Raw genomic sequence first — 24,576 nt, forward strand, 5'->3', positions numbered from 1 at the left:
AGTGGTCACTGAATTCCTCACGCAAGCATTTGCCATTATGGGTGTGCCACAAGCAATAAAAACAGACAATGGTCCTGCATATACCTCCAAACATTTTGCACACTTTTGTGCACAGTATAAGATTTTACACACCACTGGCATACCCTTTAATCCTCAAGGACAGGCAGTAGTAGAGAGGAGAAACAGAGACATTAAGACGCTGCTCCAAAAACAAAAGAAAGGGGGAACCACAGTTAACCCTAGAGAACTACTAAATCTAGCACTTTATACTATTAAACTTCTTGATTTTTGACAAAGATGTACTGGCTCCGGCAGACAGGTTTTATAACCCACCAGAAGGGCAGTGTCCAGTGCAAGCAGCTCCACTATCTTTAGATAATCGCCAGGTGATGTGGAGAGACCCAGAAAGTGGTGAATGGAAGGGACCAGATAGGCTAACTGCTTGGGGAAGAGGGTTTGCTTGTATCTCTACAGGTGGAGAAGGAATCAGATGGTTGCCAATGAGCCGTATTCACCTTGTCCATCGCAGAGAGATGGAGCAGACCCTTGAAACAAAGGAGAAGACCCAAGAAATATCTGGTGGTTCTGTTGCTGATTGTGCTCACCAATGAAAGAGCATGGCAGTTATGGTGTTTGACTCATGGACATAGAAAATCATTGGACTGATGTCCTGGCTGCTGCTGCCCCTGCTGAGGAGCCGGACTGCGCACAGCCTGCGGCCCCTGCCCGGCTGCCGCCCGCGCCACGCGGCTGGGGCCCCGGCGCTGCTCCTCCGGCCGCCTCCCGCCCTGGCCGCCGTGCCGCTCCCCTCCCGAGGCCTGGGAACCCACCCTAAGCGCGAGCCCATCGAATCGCTGAACACGGCGCAGGGAGCCCGCGACTTCATCTACAGCCTGCACTCCACAGAGAGGAGCTGTCTGCTCAAGGAGCTGCACCGCTTCGAGTCTATAGCCATAGCGCAAGGAAGGTCGTGCTTATTGAATTTTAGGTATTCCAAGAAGTTCCAGTCAACTGACAAGGACCTCTCCTCACAGTGTCAGAACTGTGGTGATGATGCAACTAACTAGTGCTGAAAAATTGGAGGCTCCACCACCTTCCCAGGCACAGCTGAGATATGATGTTTTTCAGTATTCATCCACAATGCATTACCTTTCGTAGGGTTTGGCTTTTTGGATAATGTAATTATGATTGTTGCAGGAACCCAAATAGAGTTGTCTATTGGAATTATTTTGGGGATTTCAACTATGGCAGCTGCTGCTTTGGGGAATCTTGTTTCAGATTTAGCTGGACTTGGTCTTGCAGGGTATGTTGAAGCTTTAGCTTCCAGGTTAGGCCTGTCAATTCCTGATCTCACACCCAAGCAAGTTGATATGTGGCAAACACGAGTTAGTGCACACTTGGGCAAAGCTGTCAGAGTGGCTATTGGTTGCATTTTAGGAATGTTTCCTTTATTGTTCTTTAGAGGAGAAGAAGAAGAAAAAAAACTGGAAGAAAAAAATTAACTGTTTTAGAATCTATAGAAAGATGTAAAATAATGTACCTTACCTATTAAGTATGCTGTCACAATATTTAGGATTAAGACAGTAACTATGTATAGATATGGGAACAAGCAATTAAGCATGTTTTATTAAAACACTAACTTATTGTGGCTTGGTGTTCTTAGTACATCTTTTTATAAAAAAGATAGGTTCTTAATTTCATAAAAATTGTTGAAATGCCTTTTCACTAGTGGCAATCAACATTTTCATTTTTTTCCATTTTTATTTTTCATATGTTATAGGCAGGCTAATTTTTTTAGTCATTGATATACTGTATAGATTTGGAATTTGCTTATTTGTTATTAATCATATATACTTGCATGACAACATCCTCTTTTATTCATGACAATTCCAAATCAGCTTTGGACTTTTCCCATATACAAAAAGTATTGCTTATTTTGTTAAAGGTTTTCAATTCCATCATTGTTCTTGCTCCTAGTATCAGTTTTGGCTTGATTTGAGATAATGAATTTCCATTCATGCATCGTGTTTCTCTTTCCTTATTGACTCATTCATCCAATGTGGAAATGAATTGTTTTAACTGTTGCTGGAGTTTTTAAAAATTTTTTATTTTCTTTGCTCTGATCTTTTTGAGTCTTAAGAGCCAGAAGTTAATGAGCTTATCTTCTTCACACTTACATAAAATACACCCCACATTATAAAATGTACTTTTTACTTCATTTTTTTCTATTTTTTGCCTTAAAACTCCCAATTGTGAGTAATTATGTTATGTTTTTGGCTCATTGAAAAGAAAAAAACATAATTTTTGTTATGTTTTATGGGGGAAATTATCACAGAATTAAACATGGTATTCTATTTTTATAGTTAAGGGAATCAAAAGGGAGAGAAAATACAAATTGTATGTGAGAATTGAAAATTAAGGATACATGAATTCTACAGGCAAGAAAAAATTAGAAGAAAAAATTAGAGTCTAAGAAGATTTGTGGTACAGATAGTGAAATTCAGCAGAATTGGAGAGGTTCTTGTGCTCTCTTGAAGAAGAGGGTTTTTCAAAAATTTCATCTTTATCATAAGATTTCCATTGCTGAAATATCTAAAATTCTCCTCCTACTTGAGATCTCCACATGTGTACTTTTTTATGGATAGAGTTTCAGAAAAAAAAATATTTTGTGGGCAAAACTAGTCTTTGTGTGTGTGTGTGTTTTTTTTTTTTAACTGCAGTCAAAACTTATGAGGAAACTTTTTTTTTGGCCTTTTTTGTTATTCAAAATATGTTCTGAATAGAAGTTGCTCATTTCTAAAAAAAAAAAAAAAAAAAAAAAAAAGAAAAAAAGAAAATCACTGGACTTCAGAACCCTCAGAAATCATTGGATTCTCTGAGACATTAGAATGTTGTAGGATTTTAAATCCCTCAGGAATCATCGGATTCTTTGAGACATAAGACTTGAAAGCCCTCAGGAATCATTGGATTTTCTGAGAAATGATAAGACTGAAAAAAATCTGCTGGAATCATTGGATTCCCTAAGACATAAAAAGACTTTCGCTGGACTTCAAAAATTTGGGGGGATCATTGGATTCCCTGATATGTGAAGCAATGGACAATAGATTGGTTTTGGACTATCTCTTGGCTGCTGAAGAAGGCGTATGTGTGACTGCTATTTACATACTCTCCTTCTAGGACTTCTGGCAATCTTTTACAACACAATGTTGATTTATATTGTTTGTTATACTGTTACTTGGGTGTATAATTCATGTTTGTTACACCACATCAAGCCTGCACTGACTGTGGGGAGGGTCATCACTAATAGCCTCTGCCTTGTTGCTATGTGCTTGTATAATACTTCCCATGCTGATGGGTTTATGCATAATAAGACCCTTCAGCCCAGAAACCTGCTAGCAACCCCCACTTCCCTTTGGTGCTTTTCATCTCCCTTCCTGAGATGTCAGGGAGGGTATGATTATCTCCTTTTTGATGCTTTCACCTCCTTTCCTGAGAAGTCAGGGAAGGTGTGATCACCTCCCCTTGGGGGCTCTGACCTCCCTGAGCAGTCAGGGATGGCATGATCACCTGTGTTCTAAAACAAAAGAAAGTGGGAGATGTAATGGGCTGAGGCTTGAGTTGATGCACTGAGGTCCCAAGCACATGAGGCTAAATAGTAATTGGACCATACTCTATTAATATATAAGCTTGGAGAAAGAATGGCCCCCGCCCACTCTTTGTGCAAGTCCTGATGTGTTGTATAGGAAATGACAATTTTGGGGGGTGGAGGCAGGGGAGTGGAAAAGGAAGGGGAAGGAGAGACTGCTTACATTGCGATTGCGACGGCTTTTTCAGCTCAGATCTCCCTCTGTTAGCTGGCTTCCTGTCGCAGATGCCCATATTGCTATCGCAATCTTTCTTGCCCATAATGCTATCGCAATTCTTATTCACCCCTTCACTTCAATAAATACTGAAGATTTTTCCCTTAACCTGAATTCCTGACTCCGGCTGATTTTAAATACACAGTCATTACATGTGGCACCTACAATGATTAGTTTATTGAGTCAACATTTTTGGAAATGACAGTATTTGTAATTTTAGACATGTGGTTTATGGAACCAGTGGGCTTCTTGCTATTTCATTCTTTTGGCGAGAAATTTATTGAGTTAAAAAAGGGTTTTACTTAACATGAATGTGCCAAAGGGAGATTGTACCCCAAAATGCCAAAGTTTAACAGGACCTGGCCATACCCACCTAGCACTGGGAGTGACTCAGAATGGACCACAGTGAAGCTGTGCAGCTGTGTTGCACAGTGTGGGACTTTGCTTAGGGCAGTCACACTTCTGTACAGCAAGACTTTTTCCAGGGCAGTGACACTTCCGCTTGGGGGACTCTACCCAGGGCAGTCACACTTCTGCAGCTTGGACGCTCTTTGCAGCCAATTCGCAGGACAGCTATTGTCCATCTATCCCTATTCTGTAAAGGAAGCTGGTAACCTCTTTGTCCTGAAGGCAGACCCCAAGAGCTTTTTAAACAATGAGTAAGAAAGCAAAGCAAACTCTAACTATAGAGAGCTTCTATACAGAAAGAGAGCAGATTTCCAACCCTGAAGAGAATAACAGCAGACAATGTCCAGACAAAACTCCAATGGGGAATATAGCCTGGTCTCCATCAAACAAGGCTTCCTTAGAAGAAATTATAAAAGATCTTAAAAGAGAGCTAGAAGAAAAATGGGGAAAGGAAAGAGAAGCTCTGCAAGAGACTATGGAAAAGGCATGTAACTTATTAAAAGAAAGCTTTGATAAAGTGGAAAAAGAAAACAACTTTCTGAAATATGAATTGGAAAGAACTCCCAGGGAAACAGAATTTGTGAAATGGAAAAGGCAGCTTCAGCCCCACTTAAGGAGCAAGTAATTGACTCTCCTCCATCAACTCCACCCTCCGGGATGGAGGGAGGAGAGGTAGTGAGGAGAGGGGGAGCAGTGACAGCACCAGCACCTCCCCCCCCACCCAGCATCCAGCCTCTCCTATGATTAGATTGCAAAAGGGACTAATTAAGGCCAAAGCAGAAGGGAGAAATGTATCGGAATTTCAACACCACATTTTTCCTGTAATTCAACATTTTAATTCTTCAGGTCAAGAATGTAGAAAATATGCTCCTTTTGATGTAGAAATCCTCAAAGACTTGAAAAAGGCTTACACTCTTTATGGGGCTACATTAGCTTATGTTAAGATGTTATTACAGAATTTGGCTTTTGAAATCTTGACCCCTAATGACTGGAAATCTATAGCAAGGGTATGCCTAGAACCTAGACAAAACTACTTGTGGCTTTCTGAATATAGTGAGCTCTGTAGGATACAAGCCCAACAAAATAGTCAAAGTGGAGTACATGCTGCAATCACCTGTGACCTACTAACAGGTGTAGGTTCCTATGCAGACATTGCAGTACAGATTAATTATTCCATAGCAGCATATGAGCAAATGCTGCTAATGCTATTAAAGCATGGGCTTCTCTCCACAATGAAGACGACAAGGGTGAGGCCTTCACAAAAATAACACAAGGGCCACATGAATCCTTTGCTGACTTTGTGGGTCGTTTGCAGACAGCTATCACAAGAACAAATGGGGAAAATGCAATAACAGACATTTTGATCAGGCAACTTGCTAAGGAAAATGCTAATGAGGTTTGCAGAAGAATTATACTAGGACTGCAGAAGGATGCTCCTTTAGAAGAGATCATAAGATGCTGTGCCACAGTAGGCACAAATGCTTATTATGCACAGACTATTATGAAAATGGAAAGACATGGTCCCTCTTAGCAAGGGACTTCTAGAGAAACTCATAGATGTTTTCAGTGTAAAAAAGTTGGACATTTGAGAGCTCATTGTAGATATAGAGATAGAGTGAGAGGACAGGGTGAGAGAATAAAACCCAAAACCCCATGTCCAAAATGTAACCGAGGCTTTCATTGGGCCTCTGAATGTAGATTGACCCAGAGGAATTAGAGGCAGGGCCCAGCTCCAAAGTATCAATCAAAAGATAGGTGGGGCATGATAGTAGCTGAGGTTACACCCAAAGAGACTTTAGAAATTCAGGACTCTGATGTCATCAACCAATAGAAAAACAATCAGGATTACAGTTGGCGAGAATATAGATGTTTTTAACTCAACTGGGCAGTGTCCAGTGCAAACAGCTCGAATGTAATTACCAGATGATGAGAAGAAATCCCAAAAGTGGTAAATAGAAGGGAATTAGATTGGTTAACTGCTTGGGGAAAAGGGTTTGCTTGTATTTCTACAGGTGGAGAAGGAATCAGATGGGTGCCAACGAGCTGTATTCATCTTGTCCATCGCAGAGTGATGGAGCAGACTCTTGAAACAAAGGAGAAGACCCAAGAAATATCGGGTGGTTCTGTTGCTGATTGTGCTCACCATTGAAAGAGCATGACAGTTATGGCGTTTGACCCATGGACATAGAAAATTGTTGGACTTCAAAATCCTCAGGAATCATTGGATTCTCTGAGACATAAGATTGTTGTAGGACTTGAAAACCCTCAGGAATCAATGTATTTTTTGAGAAATAAGACTTGAAAGCCCTCAGGAATCAATGGATTTTCTGAGAAATGATAAGACTGTTACAGGATTTCAAAATCTGCTGGAATCATTGGATTCCCTAAAACATAAAAAGACTTTTGCTGGACTTCAAAAACTTGGGGGGATCATTGGATTCCCTGATATGTGAAGCAATGGACAATAGATTGGTTTTGGACTATCTCTTGGCTGCTGAAAAAGGCATATGTGTGACTGCTATTTACATATCCTCCTTCTAGGACTTCTGGCAATCTTTCACAACAACATGTTGATTTATATTGTTTGTTATACTGTTACTTGGGTGTATAATTCATGTTTGTTACACCACATCAAGCCTGCACTGACTGTGGGGAGGGTCATCACTAATAGCCTCTGCCTTGTTGCTATGTGCTTGTATAATACTTCCCATGCTGATGGGTTTATGCATAATAAGACCCTTCAGCCCAGAAACCTGCTAGCAACCCCCACTTCCCTTTGGTGCTTTTCATCTCCCTTCCTGAGATGTCAGGGAGGGTGTGATTATCTCCTTTTTGATGCTTTCACCTCCTTTCCTGAAAAGTCAGGGAAGGTGTGATCACCTCCCCTTGGGGGCTCTGACCCCCGTGAGGAGTCAGGGATGGCATGACCACCTGTGTTCCAAAACAAAAGAAAGCAGGAGATGTAATGGGCTGAGGCTTGAGTTGATGCACTGAGGTCCCAAGCACATGAGGCTAAATAGTAATTGGACCATACTCTATTAATATATATGCTTGGAGAAAGAATGACCTCTGCCCACTCTTTGTGCAAGTCCTGATGTGTTGTATAGGAAGTGACGATTTTGGTGGGTGAAGGCAGGGGAGTGGAAAGGGAAGCAGAAAGAGAGACTGCTGGCTGGCATGTTGTCACAGCTGCTTGCATTGCTATCACGACTGCCCTTCACCTCCAATCCCCCTCTGCTAGCTGGCTTCCTGTCACAGCTGTCCATATTGCTATCACAATCCTTCTTCACCTCTAATGAGAATAAAGATTGAAGATTTTTCCCTTGACCTCAATTCGTGATTCCAGCTGATTTTAAATGCGTGGTCATCACAAGGAAGGAAACTATATCTTGCTAAAGAATAGCATAGACAATGAAGCAATATCAATATTAAACATATATGCACCAAGTGGTATAGCATCTAAATTCCTAAAGGAGAAGTTAAGAGAGTTGGAAGAAGAAATAGACAGCAAAACTATAATAGTGGGAGATCTCAATCTTGTACTCTCAGAATTAGATAAATCAAATCACAAAACAAATAAGAAAGAAGTTAAAGAGGTAAATAGAATATTAGAAAAGTTAGGTACAAATAGATCTTTGGAGAAAACTGAATGAAGACAGAAAGGAGTTAACTTTCTTCTCAGCACTTCATGGAACCTATACAAAAATTGCCCATATATTAGGATAGAAAGACCTCAAAATTAAATGCAGAAAGGAAGAAGTAATAAATGCATCCTTTTCAGATCATGATGCAATAAAAAATACATTCAACAAAAAGCTAGGGGCAAATAGACCAAAAAGTAATTGGAAACCAAATAATCTTATCCTAAAGAATGAATGGATAAAGTAGCAAATCATAGCCATAATTAATAATTTCACAGAAGAGAATGACAACAATGAGACAACATACCAAAATTTGTGGGATGAAGCCAAAGTGGTAATAAGGGAAAATTTAATATCGCTAGAGGTTTACTTAAATAAAATAGAGAAAGAGAAGATCAAGGAATTGGGTTTGCAACTTAAAGAACTAGAAAGAGAGCAAATTAAAAACCCCCAAACAAAGATTAAACTTGAAAATCTAAAATTAAAAGGATAAATTAACAAAATTGAAAGTAAAAAAAAAAAAAAAAAAAAAAAAAAAAAAAAAAACTATTAAATTAATAAATAAAACTAAGAGTTGGTTTTTGTGAAAAAACCAACAATATAGATAAACCTTTGGTAAATTTGATTATAAAAAGGAGAGGAAAATCAACTTGTTAGTCTTAAAAATAAAAAGGGAGAACTTTCCACCAAATAAGAGGAAATTAGAGCATTAATTAGAAGTTACTTTGCACAACTTTATGAAAATAAATTTGACAACTTAAGTGAAATGGATGACTACTTTCAAAAATATAGCCTGCCCAGATTAACAGAGGATGAAGAAATTGCTTAAATAGTCCCATTTCAGAAAAATTAGAACAAGCTATTAATCAACTCCCTAAGAAAAAAATCCCCAGGTCCAGATGGATTTATATGTGAATTCTACCAAACATTTTAAGAACAATAAACTCCAATGCTACAATAACTATTTGAAAACATAGGGAAAGAAGAACTCCTACCAATTTCCTTTTATGACACAGACATGGTACTGATACCTGAACCAGGTAGGTTGAAAACAGAGAATGAAAATAATAGACCAATCTCTCTAATGAATATTGATACAAAAATCTTAAATATTGGCAAAAATATGACAGAAAATCATTCCCAGGATAATACACCATGATCAAGTAAAATTTATACCAGGAATGCAGGGCTGCTTCAATATTAGGAAAAATATTAGCATAATTAACTATATCAATAACCAAATTAACAAGATCCATATGATCATCTCAATAGATGCAGAAAAGGCATTTGATAAAATCCAACATTCATTCCTTTTAAAAACACTTGAGAACACAGGCGTAAATGAACTTTTCTTTAAAAGTCAGAACCATCAGTGAGTATCATATGTAATAGGGATAAAATGGAGCCATTCCCACTAAGATCAGAGTGAAACAAGGTTGCCCACTATCACCAATACTATTCAATGTTGTATTAGAAATGGTACCTTCAGCAATAAAAGTTGAGAAAGAGATTAAAGAGTAAGTAATGAGGAAACCAAATCATCACTCTTTGCAGATGATACAGTGGTATACTTAGAGAACCCCAGAGATTCTACTAAAAAGCTATTAGAAATAATCCACACCTTTAGCAAAGTTGCAGGATAAAAAATAAACCCACATAAATCATCAGCATTCTTATATATCACTAACAAAATCCAAGATTTAGAGATACAAAGAGGAATTGCATTTAAAGTAACTGACAATAGCATAAAATATTTGGGAATCTATCTGCCAAGAGAAAGTCAGGAATTATATGGGCAAAACTATAAAACATTTTCCACACAAATAAAGTCAGATCTAACCAATTGGAAAAATATTAAGTGCTATTGGATAGATTGAGCAAATATAATAAAGATGACAATACTACCTAAAATAATCTATTTATTTAATGCTATACCAATCAGACTCTCCAAAAACTCTTTTAATGACCTAGAAAAAAATAACAATAAAATTCATCTGGAAGAACAAAAGGTGAAGATTTTCAAGGGAATTAATGAAAAAAAAAAGTCAGATGACGGTGGCCTAGCTTTACCAAATCTAAAACTATATTATAAAGCAGTGATTTTTGGTATTGGCTTAGAAATAGACTAGTTGATCAGTGGAATAGGTTAGGTTTACAGGACAAAATAGTAAATAACTATAATAATCTAGTGGTTGACAAACCCAACGACCCCAGCTTTTGGGATAAGAATTCACTGTTTGACAAAATCTGCTGGGAAAATTGGAAATTAGTATGGCAAAAACTAGGCAGTGACTCACACTTAATACCATACACCAAGATAAGTTCAAAATGAGTTCATGATCTAGGCAGAAAGAATGAGATTATAAATAAATTAGAAGAACATAGGATAGTTTGCCTCTCAGATCTGTGGAGCAGAAAGGATTTTGTGACCAAAAAAGAACTAAAGATTATTATTGATCACAAAATAGAAAATTTTGATTATATCAAATTAAAAGGCTTTTGTACAAACAAACCTAGCATAGACAAGATTAAAAGGGAAGCAATAAACTGGGAAAATATTTTTACACTCAAATGTTCTGAAAAAGTCCTCTTTTCCAAAATATATAGAGAATTGACTAATTTATTTTTTAAAAAGCCATTCTCCAATTGATAAATGGTCAAAGGATTATGAACAGACAATTTTCAGATGAAGAAATAAAAACTATTTTTAGCCATATGAAAAGATGCTCCAAGTCATTATTAATCAGAGAAATGCAAATTAAGACAACTCTGAGATACCACTACATACCTGTTAGATTGGCTAGGATGACAGGAAAAGATAATGCTGAATATTGGAGAGGATGTGGGAAAACTGGGACACTGATATATTGTTGGTGGAACTGTGAATGCATCTAGCCCTTCTGGAGAGAAATTTGCAATTATGCTCAAAAAGTTATCAAACTGTGCATACCATTTGATCCAGCAGTGTTACTACTGGGATTATATTCCAAAGAGATCTTAAAGAAGGGAAGGGGACCTATATGTGCAAGAATGTTTGTGGAAGCCCTTTTTGTAGTGGCTAGAAACTGGGAATTGATTCGATGCCCATCAATTGGAGAATGGCTGAATAAATTGTGGTATATGGATGTCATGGAATATTATTGTTCTGTAAGAAATGACCAGAAAGATGATTTCAGAAAGGTCTGGAGAGACTTCCATGAAATGATGCTGAATGAAATGAGCCTGACCAGGATGATCATTATATACTTCAACAACAATACTATATGATGATCAGTTCTGATGGATGTGGCTCTTTTTGACAACAAGATGAACCAAATCAGTTCCATTTGTTCAATAATGAAGAGAACTAGCTACTCCCAATGAAAAAACTCTGGGAAATGAGTGTGAACCACAACATAGGATTTCCACTCCCTCTGTTTTTGTCTGCTTGCATTTTTAATTTCCTTCTCAGGCTAATTTTACCTTATTTCTAAGTCCAATTTTTCTTGTGTAGCAAAATAACTATATGGATATGTATACATATATTGTATTTAACATATACTTTAACATATTTAACATGTATTCATCTAATCTGCTATCTAAAGGGGGGGTGGAGGAGAGAAAAGTTGGAACAGATGGTTTTGCAAAGGTCATTGCTGAAAAATTACCCATGCATACATCTTGTAAATAAAAAGGTATAATAAAAAAATAAAAAAAAAAGAATATACATTTATCAATGAAATTATTGGTATGCTCAAAACATATACATATACCACATCCCATACCCCATTTTCTTCTGATATTTTTTTAATAAAAAGTATTTTGTATTACTTAAAGCTCTAATGAAACATGAGCCACTGTCATTTCCTGCTATGTGGGTGCCTGATGCCTTATCTTCCCTAAACCCCCATGCAAATTACTTTGTCATTGAAGATGTCATTTTAATAACTATCAAAAATTTGTATTTCTGACAGAACCTGACACTCTAGACAAAACAAAAATTGCTAGTATATTAAGAGAAACCCTGAAGGACTCAGTTTTTACTTTCAGAAAATTTGACATTCAGGGATAAAGCCAAAATAATGGAGTGAAGCTAGGAAGCTGCTCAAGCTCTCCCAGTATTGCTCAAAAACCACATGAAACCAAGCCTCTGAATAGAGTCTGATGGAATGGAACTAGTCTCCAGCTCAAGACAGATTAGACAGATTCAAGAGAGATGAGTCTCCCTGTTGTGAAAAAGGATGTTCAGCCCTGCTAAGAGAGAGTTTGGGAAAGCAATTGAGAGGGACTTACTCATAGAAGATCAGAAATTTTGACTTTTGGTCCTGGCTCAGTAGCAGAGCAAACCAGTAGTTCAGTGCCCATTCCCAAATCAGAAGGCAAATTCTGAAAAGTCAAGGTTTCCTGGAAAGAACAGAAAAAGTGACCCCTCTGTACACAAGGAACCTCTGTGCTCAAATCCAAGACTCAAAACTGCACAGAAATCTTGTGACAGTTCCCCATTTACCTCAGGATCAGAGCTTGAGCATAAAAGTAAAAAAAAAAAAAAAGTGTATACCAAAAAAAGAAAAAAAAGAAAGAAAAAAAGAAAAAAAAAGAGCAAGAAACAGAAAAGAACCTTGACCATAGAAAGCTACTTTGGTGACAGGGAAGACCCAAATACCAACTCAGACAAAGACAAAATGCCCATAGGGAAAATCTCAAAAGAGTGATATGAATAGGTCTCAAAACCAAAGAGGCTTCTTGGAAGTTCTCATGAAAGATAAATAAGAGAGGCAGAAGAAAAATGAGAAAAAAATGAGAGGTATACAAGAAAGATTCAATAGTTTGGAAAAGAAAGACAATTCCTTAAAAAAATACAATTGATTAATGCAAAACAATTCCACTGAAAAAAACAATACTTTCAAAAGTAGAACTAACCAAATGGGAAAAAGAGATACAAAAGTTAACTGAAGAAAATAACACATTAAAAACCATAATGAGGCAAATGGAAGCTAATGACTCGATGAAACATCAAAAATTAAGCAAACTAAAAAGAATGAAAAAAAATGGAAGGAAATTTAAAATACCTAGTTGGAAAAACAGTCAAGATGGAAAATAGATCTAGAAGAAACAATTTTAAAATGGTTGGTCTGTCTGAAGGTTAGGACAAAAGCCTGTTAAATTAAAAGGATTTTGAATGAAGAAAATCAATGCAGACAAGATAAGAAGGGAAGCAATAAACAGGAAAAAAAAATTACATTCAAGGCTTTGGATAAAGGGCTCATCTCTAAAATACATACAGAACTGACTCAAATTTATAAGCATTCAAAGCATTCTCCAATTGATAAATTATCAAAAAAAATATGAACAGAGAATTTCCAGATGAAGAAATTGAAACTATTTCTAGTCATATGTAAAGACGCTCTAAATCACTACTGACCAGAGAAATGCAAATTAAGACAATTCTGAGGGACTACTATAAACTTTTCAGAGTGGCTAAGATGATAGGAAAAGACAAGGATGAATGTTGGAAGGGATGTAGGGAAACCGGGACACTAATTCATTATTGGTGGAGTTGTGAACTGATACAGCTATTCTGGAGAGCAATTTGGAACTTTGTCCAAAAGACTATCAAACTGTGCATACTCTTTGATCCAGCAGTCTTTCTACAAAGCTTGTATCCCAAAGATATCATAAAGGAGAAAAAGAGACCCACATGTGCAAAAATGTTTGTGGCAGCCCTTTTTGTAGTGGCAAGAAACTGAAAACTGAGTGGATGCCATCAGTTGGAGAATGGCTGAATAAGTTATGGTATATGAATATTATGGAATATTATTGTTCTATAAGAAACAATCAGCAGTATGATTTCAGAAAGACCTGGAAAACTTTACATGAACTGATACAAAGTGAAATGAGCAGGACAAGGAGATCTTACATACAACAACAGCAAGATTATGTGATAATAAATTCTGATAGATTTGGCTTTTTTCAACAATAATGGTCTTGTGATGAAGAGAGCCATCTGCACCCAGAGAGAAGATTATGGGAACTGAGTGTTGATTACAACATACTATTCACACTCATTTTGTTGTTGTTTGCTTGCATTTTGTTTTCTTTCACATTTTTTTTCCCTTTTTGAACTGATTTTTCTTGTGCAGAATGATAATTGTGGAAATATTTGTATAAGAATTATACATGTTTAACATATAATGAGTTATTTGCCCTCTAGGAGAGTCTTAAGGGGGAAGGAAAAGAAAATTTGGCAAGGTTTTGCAATGGTGAGTGTTGAAAATTATCCATACTTATTTTGACAATAAAAATCTTTTTAAAAAGGAGTCCTGAAAAATTCCTTCTGTGATACTGATATCTAAAACAGGAAGAACCAAAACAGAGAATGAAAATTACAGACCAGCCTCTCTAATGAATATTGATATAAAAATTTAAATAACTTATTAGCAAAAGGATTATAGCAATTTATCAGCAGGATAATATACTATGATCAAGTGGGATTTATACTTGGAATGCAGGGCTTTTTCCATGTGAGAAAAACTACTGCCATAATCAACCATATCAATAACAAAATCAATAGAAATCCTAAGATAACCTCAATGCAGAAATAACTTTTGACAAAAAAACAGCATCCATTCCTATTAAAACCTTTAGAGAGCATAGGAATAAAGGGGGTTTTTCTTTAGATTATAAACAGTATCTATCCAAAACCAACAGCAAGCATTAATTGTAATGGGAAAAAGCTGTACATATTTCCAATAAAATCAGGGATGAAATACATTATCACCACTAGTATTCAATCTTGTAGGAGAAATATTGACTTTAGCAATTAAAAAAGAAATTGAAAGAACTAGAATAGATAATGAGGAAATAAAATTATTACTTTTTACAAATGATATGATGATATAACAAAGAATCTTAAAAAATTATCCAAAAACTTACTTGGAATTATCAATAACTTGATCAAAATTGCAGTATAAAAAATAAATTCACTCAAATTATTAGTATTTGTATGTATTACTGACAAAGTTTACCAACAAGAGATAAAAAGAGAAATTCCATTTTAAAATAACTGAAGATAAAATAAAATATTGAGCTGTGTACCTTCCAAGACAAACCTAGGAACTATATGAAGACAGTTGCAAAACACTTCTCTCACAAATAAAGTCAGATCTCAACAACTGAAAAAAAAATATCAATTGCTCATGGGAAGGCTGAGCTAATATAATACAAATGACAATTTTACCTAAATTGGTCTACTTGTTTCCAGTACTATACCAATCAAACTCCCAAAAATATTTTATAGAGTTAGAAAAATAATAAAGACATTCATCTGGAAGAACGAAAGATCAAGAATATCAAGAGAATTAAACGGAAAAAATGATGGTAGCCTAGCAGTACCAGACTTAAAACTATATTGTAAAGCAGCAGTCATCAAAACCAATTTGTACTGGCTTATAGAATGGTTGATCAGTGAAATAGATTAAACATACAACACAATAAACAATGATTATAGTAATCTAGTATTTGATAAACCCACAAAATCCGGCCTCTGGGAAAAGAACTTAGTATTTCACAAAAATTGTTCAGAAAACTGGAAATTATTATGTAATACACTTGACATAAACCTACATCATACATCCCATACCAAAATAAGGTCAAAATGGGTACATGATTTGGACATAAATATGCTACCATAAACAAATTAGGGGAGCAAGGCATAATTTACCTCTCAGATCTTTGGAGAAGGGAGGAATTTATGAAGAAAAAAAAGAACTAGGCTACATTATGAAATGCAACATGGACAACTTTGATTGCAATAAATTGAAAAGATTTTGGACAAAGAAAACTAACACAAACAAGGTTAAAAAGGAAGTACAAAGCTGGGAAAAAATTTATAGCCAGTGTTTCTGATTAGTCTCTTATATATATATATATATAATATATATAATACATAAATATACACATAAAATATATAAAGAATTGTTTCAAATTTATAAGGATATTAGTGATTCCCCTATTGATAAATGGTAAAAGGATATGGACAGAAAAGTTTCATATGATGAAATTAAAGCCATCTATAGTCTTATGAAAAATGCTCTGAATCACTATTGATTAACTAAATACAAATTAAAACAACTCTGAGGTACCATCTCATATCCTTCAGATTGGCTAAGATGATAGGAAAAGATAATGGTAAATTTTGGAAGAGTTGTGGGAAAGCTGGAACTCTAATTGCAAAGTTGGTGAAGTTGTGAAATGATCCAGCCATTCTGGAGAGCAATTTGGGACTATACCAAAAGGGCTATAAAAGTGGACATATCCTTTAACTCAGCAGTGCCCCTAGTGGGTTTATATTCCAAAGAGATCATAATGGAGTGGAAAAAATCCACATGTACAAAAATATTTGTAACAGGTCTTTTTGTGGTAGCAAAGAATTGGAAAATGAATAGATGCCCAGCATTTGGGGAGTGGCTGAACAATTTGTGGAATATGAAAACAGTGTTATATTATTGTTCCATTAAAAAAAAAAAAAAAAGATGAACATGCTGATTTTAGAAAGGATTAGGAAGATTTCCATGAACTGATGCTGAGCAAAACAAATAGAAGCAGGGATAAATTGTGCACAATAACAGCAAGAATGTGTGACGATCAACATTGAAAAACTTGTGATCCAAGGCAATCCCAATAGACTTTGGATTGAAAACGCCCTCTGCATCTAGGGAAAAAAAAAATCCTATAAAGAGTGAATGTAAATCAACACGTGCTATGTTTACTTCTTTTTTTCTATTTTTTCTCTCTCCTATGGTTTTTCTCTTTTTTTCTGATTTTTCTCTTCCAATATGATTCATAAGTCAATCCATCTTAAAAATAAGTAAATAAATTACAAAGTGAAAAAGAAAGAAAATTCATAGAGATATCAAGGCTAAGAAAAACACATAGCTTTTTTTTCCTACTTACTCTTAATTTTATTTTATTTAATAATAACTTTATATTGACAAAATCCATGCCAGGGTAATTTTTTACATTATCCCTTGCACTCGCTTATGTTTCGATTTTTCCTCTCCCTCCCTCCACCCCCTCCCCTAGATGGCAAGCAGTTCTATATATATTAGATATGTTGCAGTATATCCTAGATACAATACATATTTGCAGAACTGAACAGTTCTCCTGTTGCACAGGGAGAATTGGATTCAGAAGGCAAAAATAACTCAGGAAGAAAATCAAAAATGCAAATAGTTCACATTCGTTTCCCTGTGTTCCTTCTTTGGGTGTAGCTGTTTCTGTCCATCATTTATCCATTGAAACTCAGTTAGGTCTCTTTGTCAAAGAAATCCACTTCCATCAGAATACATCCTCATACAATATCGTTGTCAAAGTGTATAATGATCTCCTGGTTCTGCTCATCTCATTTAACATCAGTCCATGTAGGTCTCTCCAAGCCTCTCTGTATTCATCCTGCTGGTCATTCCTTACAGAGCAATAATTTCCATTAACATTCATATACCACAATTTACCCAGCCATTCTCCAATTGATGGGCATCCATTCATTTTCCAGTTTCTAGCCACTACAAACAGGGCTGCTACAAACATTTTGGCACATACAGGTCCCTTTCCCTTTTTTAGTATCTCTTTGGGGTATAAGCCCAATAGAAACACTGCTGGATCAAAGGTTATGCACAGTTTGATAACTTTTTGGGCATAATTCCAGATTGCTCTCCAGAATGGCTGGATTCGTTCACAACTCTACCAACAATGCATTAGTGTCCCCGTTTTCCCGCATCCCCTCCAACATTCATCATTATTTTTTCCTGTCATCTTAGCCAATCTGACAGGTGTGTAGTGGTATCTCAGAGTTGTCTTAATTTGCATTTCTCTGATCAATAATGATTTGGAACACTCTTTCATGTGAGTGGTAATAGTTTCAATTTCTTCATCTGAAAATTGTCTGTTCATATCCTTTGACCATTTATCAATTGGAGAATGGCTTGATTTTTTATAAATTTGAGTCAGTTCTCTATATATTTTGGAAATGAGGCCTTTATCAGAACCTTTAATTGTAAAGATGTTTTCCCAGTTTGTTGCTTCCCTACTAATCTTGTTTGCATTCGTTCTGTGTGTACAAAGGCTTTTTAATTTGATATAATCAAAATTTTCTATTTTGTGATCAGTAATGGTCTCTAGTTCATCTTTGGTCACAAATTTCTTTCTCCTCCACAAGTCTGAGAGATAAACTATCCTATGTTCCTCTAATTTATTTATAATCTCGTTCTTTATGCCTAGGTCATGGACCCATTTTGATCTTATCTTGGTATGTGGTGTTAAGTGTGGGTCCTTGCCTAATTTCTGCCATACTAATTTCCAGTTATCCCAGCAGTTTTTATCAAATAATGAAATCTTATCCCAAAATTTAGAATCTTTGGGTTTGTCAAACACTAGATTGCTATAGTTGACTATTCTGTCTTGTGAACCTAACCTTTTCCACTGATCAACTAATCTATTTCTAAGCCAATACCAAATGGTTTTGGTGACTGCTGCTTTATAATATAATTTTAGATCAGGTACAGCTAGACCACCTTCATTTGATTTTTTTTTCATTAATTCCCTTGAGATTCTCGACTTTTTATTGTTCCATATGAATTTTGTTGTTATTTTTTCTAAATCATTAAAATATTTTCTTGGAAGTCTGATTGGTATAGCACTAAATAAATAGATTAGTTTAGGGAGTATTGTCATCTTTATTATATTTGCTCGGCCTATCCAAGAGCACTTAATATTTTTCCAATTATTTAAGTCTGACTTTATTTGTGTGAAAACTTTTTTGTAAGTTTGCTCATATAATTCCTGACTTTCCTTTGGTAGGTAGATTCCCAAATATTTTATGCTATCAACAGTTATTTTGAATGGAATTTCTCTTTGTATCTCTTGCTCTTGGATTTTGTTAGTGGTGTATAAGAATGCTGAGGATTTATGGGGATTTATTTTGTATCCTGCTACTTTGCTAAAATTATGAATTATTTCTAATAGCTTTTTAGTAGAATCTCTGGGGTTTTCTAGGTATATCATCATATCATCTGCAAAGAGTGATAGTTTGGATTCCTCATTGCCTACTCTAATTCCTTTAATCTCTTTCTCGACTCTTATTGCAGAGGCTAGTGTTTCTAATACAATATTGAATAATAATGGTGATAGTGGGCAACCTTGTTTCACTCCAGATCTTACTGGGAAAGGTTCCAGTTTTTCCCCATTGCATATGATGCTTACTGAAGGTTTAAAATATATGCCCCTAACTATTTTAAGGAAAAGTCCTTTTATTCCTATGCTCTCAAGTGTTTTTATTAGGAATGGCTGTTGGATTTTATCAAATGCTTTTTCTGCATCTATTGAGATGATCATATGGTTTTTGTTTGGTTGGTTGTTGATATAGTCAATTATGTTAATAGTTTTCCTAATATTGAACCAGCCCTGCATTCCTGGTATAAATCCTACTTGGTCATAGTGTATTATCCTGGGGATGATTTTCTGTAATCTTTTTGCTAATATTTTATTTAAGATTTTAGCATCAATATTCATTAGAGAGATTAGTCTATAATTTTCTTTCTCTGTTTTCAGCCTACCTGGTTTAGGTATCAGTACCATGTCTGTGTCATAAAAGGAGTTTGGTAGGACTCCTTCAATCCCTACTTCTTCAAATAGTTTATTTAGCATTGGAGTTAATTGATCTTTGAATGTTTGATAGAATTCAGATGTAAATCCATCTGATCCTGGGGTTTTTTTCTTAGGGAGTTGATTGATAGTTTGTTCTATTTCTTTTTCTGAGATAGGAGTGTTTAGGATATTTACTTCTTCCTCTGTTAGTTTAGGCAAGTTATATTTTTGGAGGTATTCTTCTATTTCATTTAAGTTGTCGAATTTATTGGCGTAAAGTTGGGCAAAGTAACTCCTAATTATTGTTCTAATTTCCTCTTCGTTAGTGGTGAGTTCTCCCTTTTCATTTTTAAGACTAACAATTTGATTTTCCTCTTTCCTTTTTTTAATCAGTTTTACTAAGGGTTTGTCTATTTTGTTGGTTTTTTTCATAGAACCAACTCTTAGTTTTATTAATTAATTCAATAGTTTTTTTACTTTCAATTTTATTGATCTCTCCTTTTATTTTCTGAATTTCAAGTTTAGTGTTTGATTGGGGGTTTTTAATTTGTTCCTTTTCTAGCATTTTTAGTTGCAAGCCCAATTCATTGACCTTCTCTTTCTCTATTTTATACAAATAGGCCTCTAGAGATATGAGATTTCCCCTTATTACCGCTTTGGCTGCATCCCATACATTTTGGTATGATGTCTCATTATTATCATTTTCTTGGATGAAGTTATTAATTATGTCTATAATTTGCTGTTTCACCCAATCACTCTTTAGTATGAGATTATTTAGTTTCCAATGATTTTTTGGTCTACTTTCCCCTGGCTTTTTGTTGAATGTAATTTTCAATGCATCGTGGTCTGAAAAGGATGCATTCACTATTTCTGCCTTACTGCATTTGAGTTTGAGGTTTTTATGTCCTAATATATGGTCAATTTTTGTATAAGTTCCATGAACTGTTGAAAAGAAGGTGTACTCCTTTCTGTCCCCATTACATTTTCTCCAGAGATCTATCATATCTAATTTTTCTAGTATTCTATTTATCTCTTTGACTTCTTTCTTATTTATTTTGTGGTTTGATTTATCTAATTCTGAGAGTGCAAGGTTGAGATCTCCCACTATTATAGTTTTACTGTCTATTTCTTCTTGCAGCTCTCTTAATTTCTCTTTTAAGAATTTAGATGCTACATCTTGGTGTATCATCTTGGTGCATATATGTTTAATATAGATACTGCTTCATTATCCATTCTACCCTTTAGCAAGATATAGTGCCCTTCCTTATCTCTTTTAATTAGATCAATTTTTGCTTTAGCTTGATCTGAGATCAGGATGGCTACCCCTGCTTTTTTGACTTCACCTGAAGCATAGTAGATTTTGCTCCAACCTTTTACCTTTAACCTGCATGTATCTCCCTGCTTCAGGTGTGTTTCCTGTAAACAACATATTGTAGGATTCTGGCTTTTGATCCATTCTGCTAACCGCTTCCTCTTTATAGAGGAGTTTACCCCGTTCACATTTATGATTAAAATGACCAATTCTGTATTACTTGCCATCTTGTTAACCCCGGTTTATGCTATTCTCCCTTCTTACTCCTTACCCCCCTTCCCAGTATTAAGCTTGTGAGCACCACTTGCTTCTCACAGCCCTCCCTTTTTTAGTCTCCCTCCCCCCCCTTAGAGTTTCCCCCCCCTAACTTACCCCTTTCCCTCCCAGTTACCGTATTCCCTTCCACTTAGCTTATTCCTTCCCTTTTCACTTTTCCCTTCTCACTTTTCAATGAGGTGGGAGAAGTTTCACCATAGATTGAATATGTCTAAAATTCTTCTCTTAATGCCAATTCTGAAAGCAGTAAAATACTCACTATATTCATCCCTCTCCATTCTTTCTCTCAGATATACTAGGTTTTCTTTGCCTCTTCATGAAATGTAGTACCCCCACTTTCCCTTTTTTCTGGTACAATGTCCTTTCCACATCTAGTTTCTAGAACAAGGTATACATGTTTACTTTATACATCTTTATAGCCAAAATATAGATCCCAAGATTAATCTTTACCTTTTTAGATTTCTCTTGAGTTCTGTGCTTGTAGATCAAATTTTTTGTTAAGTTCTGGCTTTTTCATCAGAAATAGATGAAATTCGCTTATTTCGTTGAATGTCCATCTTCTTCCCTGGAAAAAGATGCTCAATCTCGCTGGGTAAGTTATTTTTGGTTGCATACCAAGTTCCTTAGCCTTTCGGAATATCATATTCCAGGCCCTTCGATCCTTTAATGTGGATGCTGCCAGATCCTGGGTGATTGCATTCCAAGTTCTTTTGCCTTTCGGAATATCGGATTCCAGGCCCTTTGATCTTTTAATGTTGAGGCAGCCAGATCTTGCGAGACCCTTATTGTGGCATCTCGGTATTTGAACTGTTTTTTTCCTGGCTGCTTGTAAATTTTTTTCTTTAGTCTGAAAATTCTGAAGTTTGGCCACAATATTCCTTGGAGTCTTTATTTTAGAGTCTTTTTCAGAAAGTGTTCAATGAATTCTTTCAACGCCTATTTTCCCTTCCAGTTCTATTATTTCTGGGCAGTTCTCTTTGATGATTTCATGTAAAATAGTATCTAGGCTCTTTGTTTCATCATAATTTTCTGGTAGTCCGATGATCCTCAGGTTATCTCTCCTAGATCTATTTTCCAGGTCTGTTGTTTTTCCAAGTAAATATTTGACATTTTTTTCCAATCTTTCATTTTTTTGGTTTTGCTTGACTTATTCTTGATGTCTCAATGAATCAGTCATTTCTTTTTGTTCAGTTCTTATTTTTAGTGAGTTATTTTCTTCATTAGCTTTTTTTTACTTCTTTTTGTATATGTCCAATTGAGTTGTTTTGCTCTATGGAATTTTTTTCCATTTCACTATTTTTTTTTTTAAGTGAGTTATTTTCTTTTTCCAATTTGCAAATTCTATTTCCCTGTACTTCTTGGGAGTTTTTTTTACCTTTTCCAATTCACCTTTCAGGAAGTTGTTTTCTTTTTCCACTTTATCAAATTTTTCTTTTAGTGAGTTGTGTGCCTTTCCCCATTTCTCTTCTAGCTCTCTTTTAAGGTTTTTAATAGTCTCTTCTAGGAGAACCTTTTGTATTGGAGACCCACAATCATCTGGAGACTGTCTGCTATTAGTCTCTTCAGGGTTGAAAAGCTGTTCTCTTTCTGTGTAGAAACTATCAATCGTCCTTTTGATTTTTTTTTTTACTCATTTTGTTAAAGCCTGTAGGGTCTGCCTTCAGAGCCAGGAGCTTACCAGCTTCCTCTGCAGAGCAGTGAAAGGTATATGGACGGGTAGCTATCCTGCCAACCGGCTACAAAAAACAGCGAGGTACTGGAGTGCTCTGGGAAAGAGTTCCCCACCGGAAAGAAACTCAGGCCTGCAGGGCCAGATTGGGAAAGTGCCTTTCAAAGAACCCGGGCTGTGTGAGATAACGACTGCCCTGGGGCTAGAGGCTGAGCAGTGAGAGTTTCACTTCCCAAGCCAAATCCTGCCCTGGGGCTGTGGGTGTTAGCAGTTGAGCAGTGAATGGATTTTCAGGGACAGGAAGTGTCTGCCCCGGGAAGTGCAGTCAGCTGGAGAGGTTCTATTGCCCCAGGCTGAGCCCCCCACTCTGCCGATTAGAGGCTGCCCAGGCTATGCCCCACTGTCGTGCAGATTAGTAACTGCCCCCGCAAAAGCCCCAAACTGCCGGATGTGGCCACAGGGCTGCGGTAAAGTCTGCCTAAGTCACTTCCGGGTTTGAGGGGTTACAGCCAGATCTCACTAGGTTCTGGCGTTTTTTAGAGGACCCTCTGTTTTAGGCTTTAATTTCTCTGCCAGTTTACTGCTTTGTAATCAAGGCAGAGCCGTTAGCCTATAGCAGAGTGGTCCCTATAACTTCTCTAGCCACAGAGATCACCCCTGCCCCTGGTGTGCTCAGGATGCTAGCCTCTCACTGCCTGTGCTAGTCTGTTCCTGGCCCCTCAGGACAAACCTTTCTTGGCAATCTTCCGGATTGGCTGGTAAATTGTAGTGCTTCTAATCTTCATGAATTTAAGCAGTGAAGAGTTATTTTTGAGGCTGCATTAAATAGTTGGTTATGAGGGGAATGAGAGGAGCTTAGAGAGTTGCGTGTGCCTGCTCCACCATCTAGTCTCTGCCCCCTGCAAAAGTCAATGTTGAAAACTATCTTTGAAAAACTATTTTGACTGCTATAAAAATTGGAAATTTGTATGGCAGAAATTAGGCATTGACCCATACTTAACACCATAGACCAAGAGAAGGTCAAAATGGGTTCATGATCTAGGCATAAAGAATGAGATTATAAATACATTAGAAGAACATAGGATGGTTTAACTCTCAGACCTGTGGAGGAGGAAGGTGTTGGAATCCTTACTAACTGCTAAGTAATTAGAGTTGATCTAATCTTACAAGAAGTTGTTTTGGGCAGAACCTGAAACAAGGTACTAAGTAGAACTACCCATAATCCCTCTCTCTGGAAGGAGCATAAATAGGCCAATGGGCCAGTCGGAGAGTTCTGGGGAGAGGAAGACGCAACAAGTCGAGATTTCACCGGAATGACATGAAGAGCGGTGCTGGCTCTGGAGGCTGAAGAAAGCAGAGGCAGAAGCAAAGGACAAAGCGGCAAGAGCTCTCTGCTTGGTTCCAAGAGCTCCCTCCGAATGTCGCCAAATCCAAAGGTTTTGTCCTTCAGCCTCTGCCTCTGCCTTCTTCTGCCTCCAACAGAGATGGAAGATCTCTCTTATCTCCTTCTGGGGAGCCCAGCACCAACTTGCCGCGGAGAGAGGGCTTCTGGCGTAGCTCCACTGAAATCCCACAAGTGTTCTCTGCAGCAGAGTCGTTTCTCTCGAGTCTAGCGCGATCAGCCAGCCAAGAGGAAAATATGTATTCTGGAATGGCTGTCTCGCCTTATATGTGAACCTTCTGAGAGAATGGGATTATGGGTTTTCTCCCATAGTGCTCTCTGGCCCAAAGAGCTTTAAGGTGTGGACTTTGAGTAAAGGTGGGAACACAAGCCTTGTCTTGATTAGTTCT

At 36.6% G+C, this 24,576-nt stretch overlaps 1 protein-coding gene across 1 annotated transcript; it reads left to right on the plus strand.

The window, feature by feature from the left end:
• The first annotated feature begins 665 nt into the window (after positions 1–665).
• Positions 666–2,681, plus strand: LOC127549609 (transmembrane protein 65-like). The gene is given in 3 exon segments (XM_051977790.1): positions 666–967; positions 999–1,116; positions 1,119–2,681. Coding segments are annotated over 3 exon segments (804 nt in total). The 3' UTR covers positions 1,503–2,681.
• Positions 2,682–24,576: the final 21,895 nt, after the last annotated feature.

This window comes from Antechinus flavipes, chromosome 2, assembly GCF_016432865.1.
Source record: "Antechinus flavipes isolate AdamAnt ecotype Samford, QLD, Australia chromosome 2, AdamAnt_v2, whole genome shotgun sequence".
Lineage (NCBI taxonomy): Eukaryota > Metazoa > Chordata > Mammalia > Dasyuromorphia > Dasyuridae > Antechinus > Antechinus flavipes.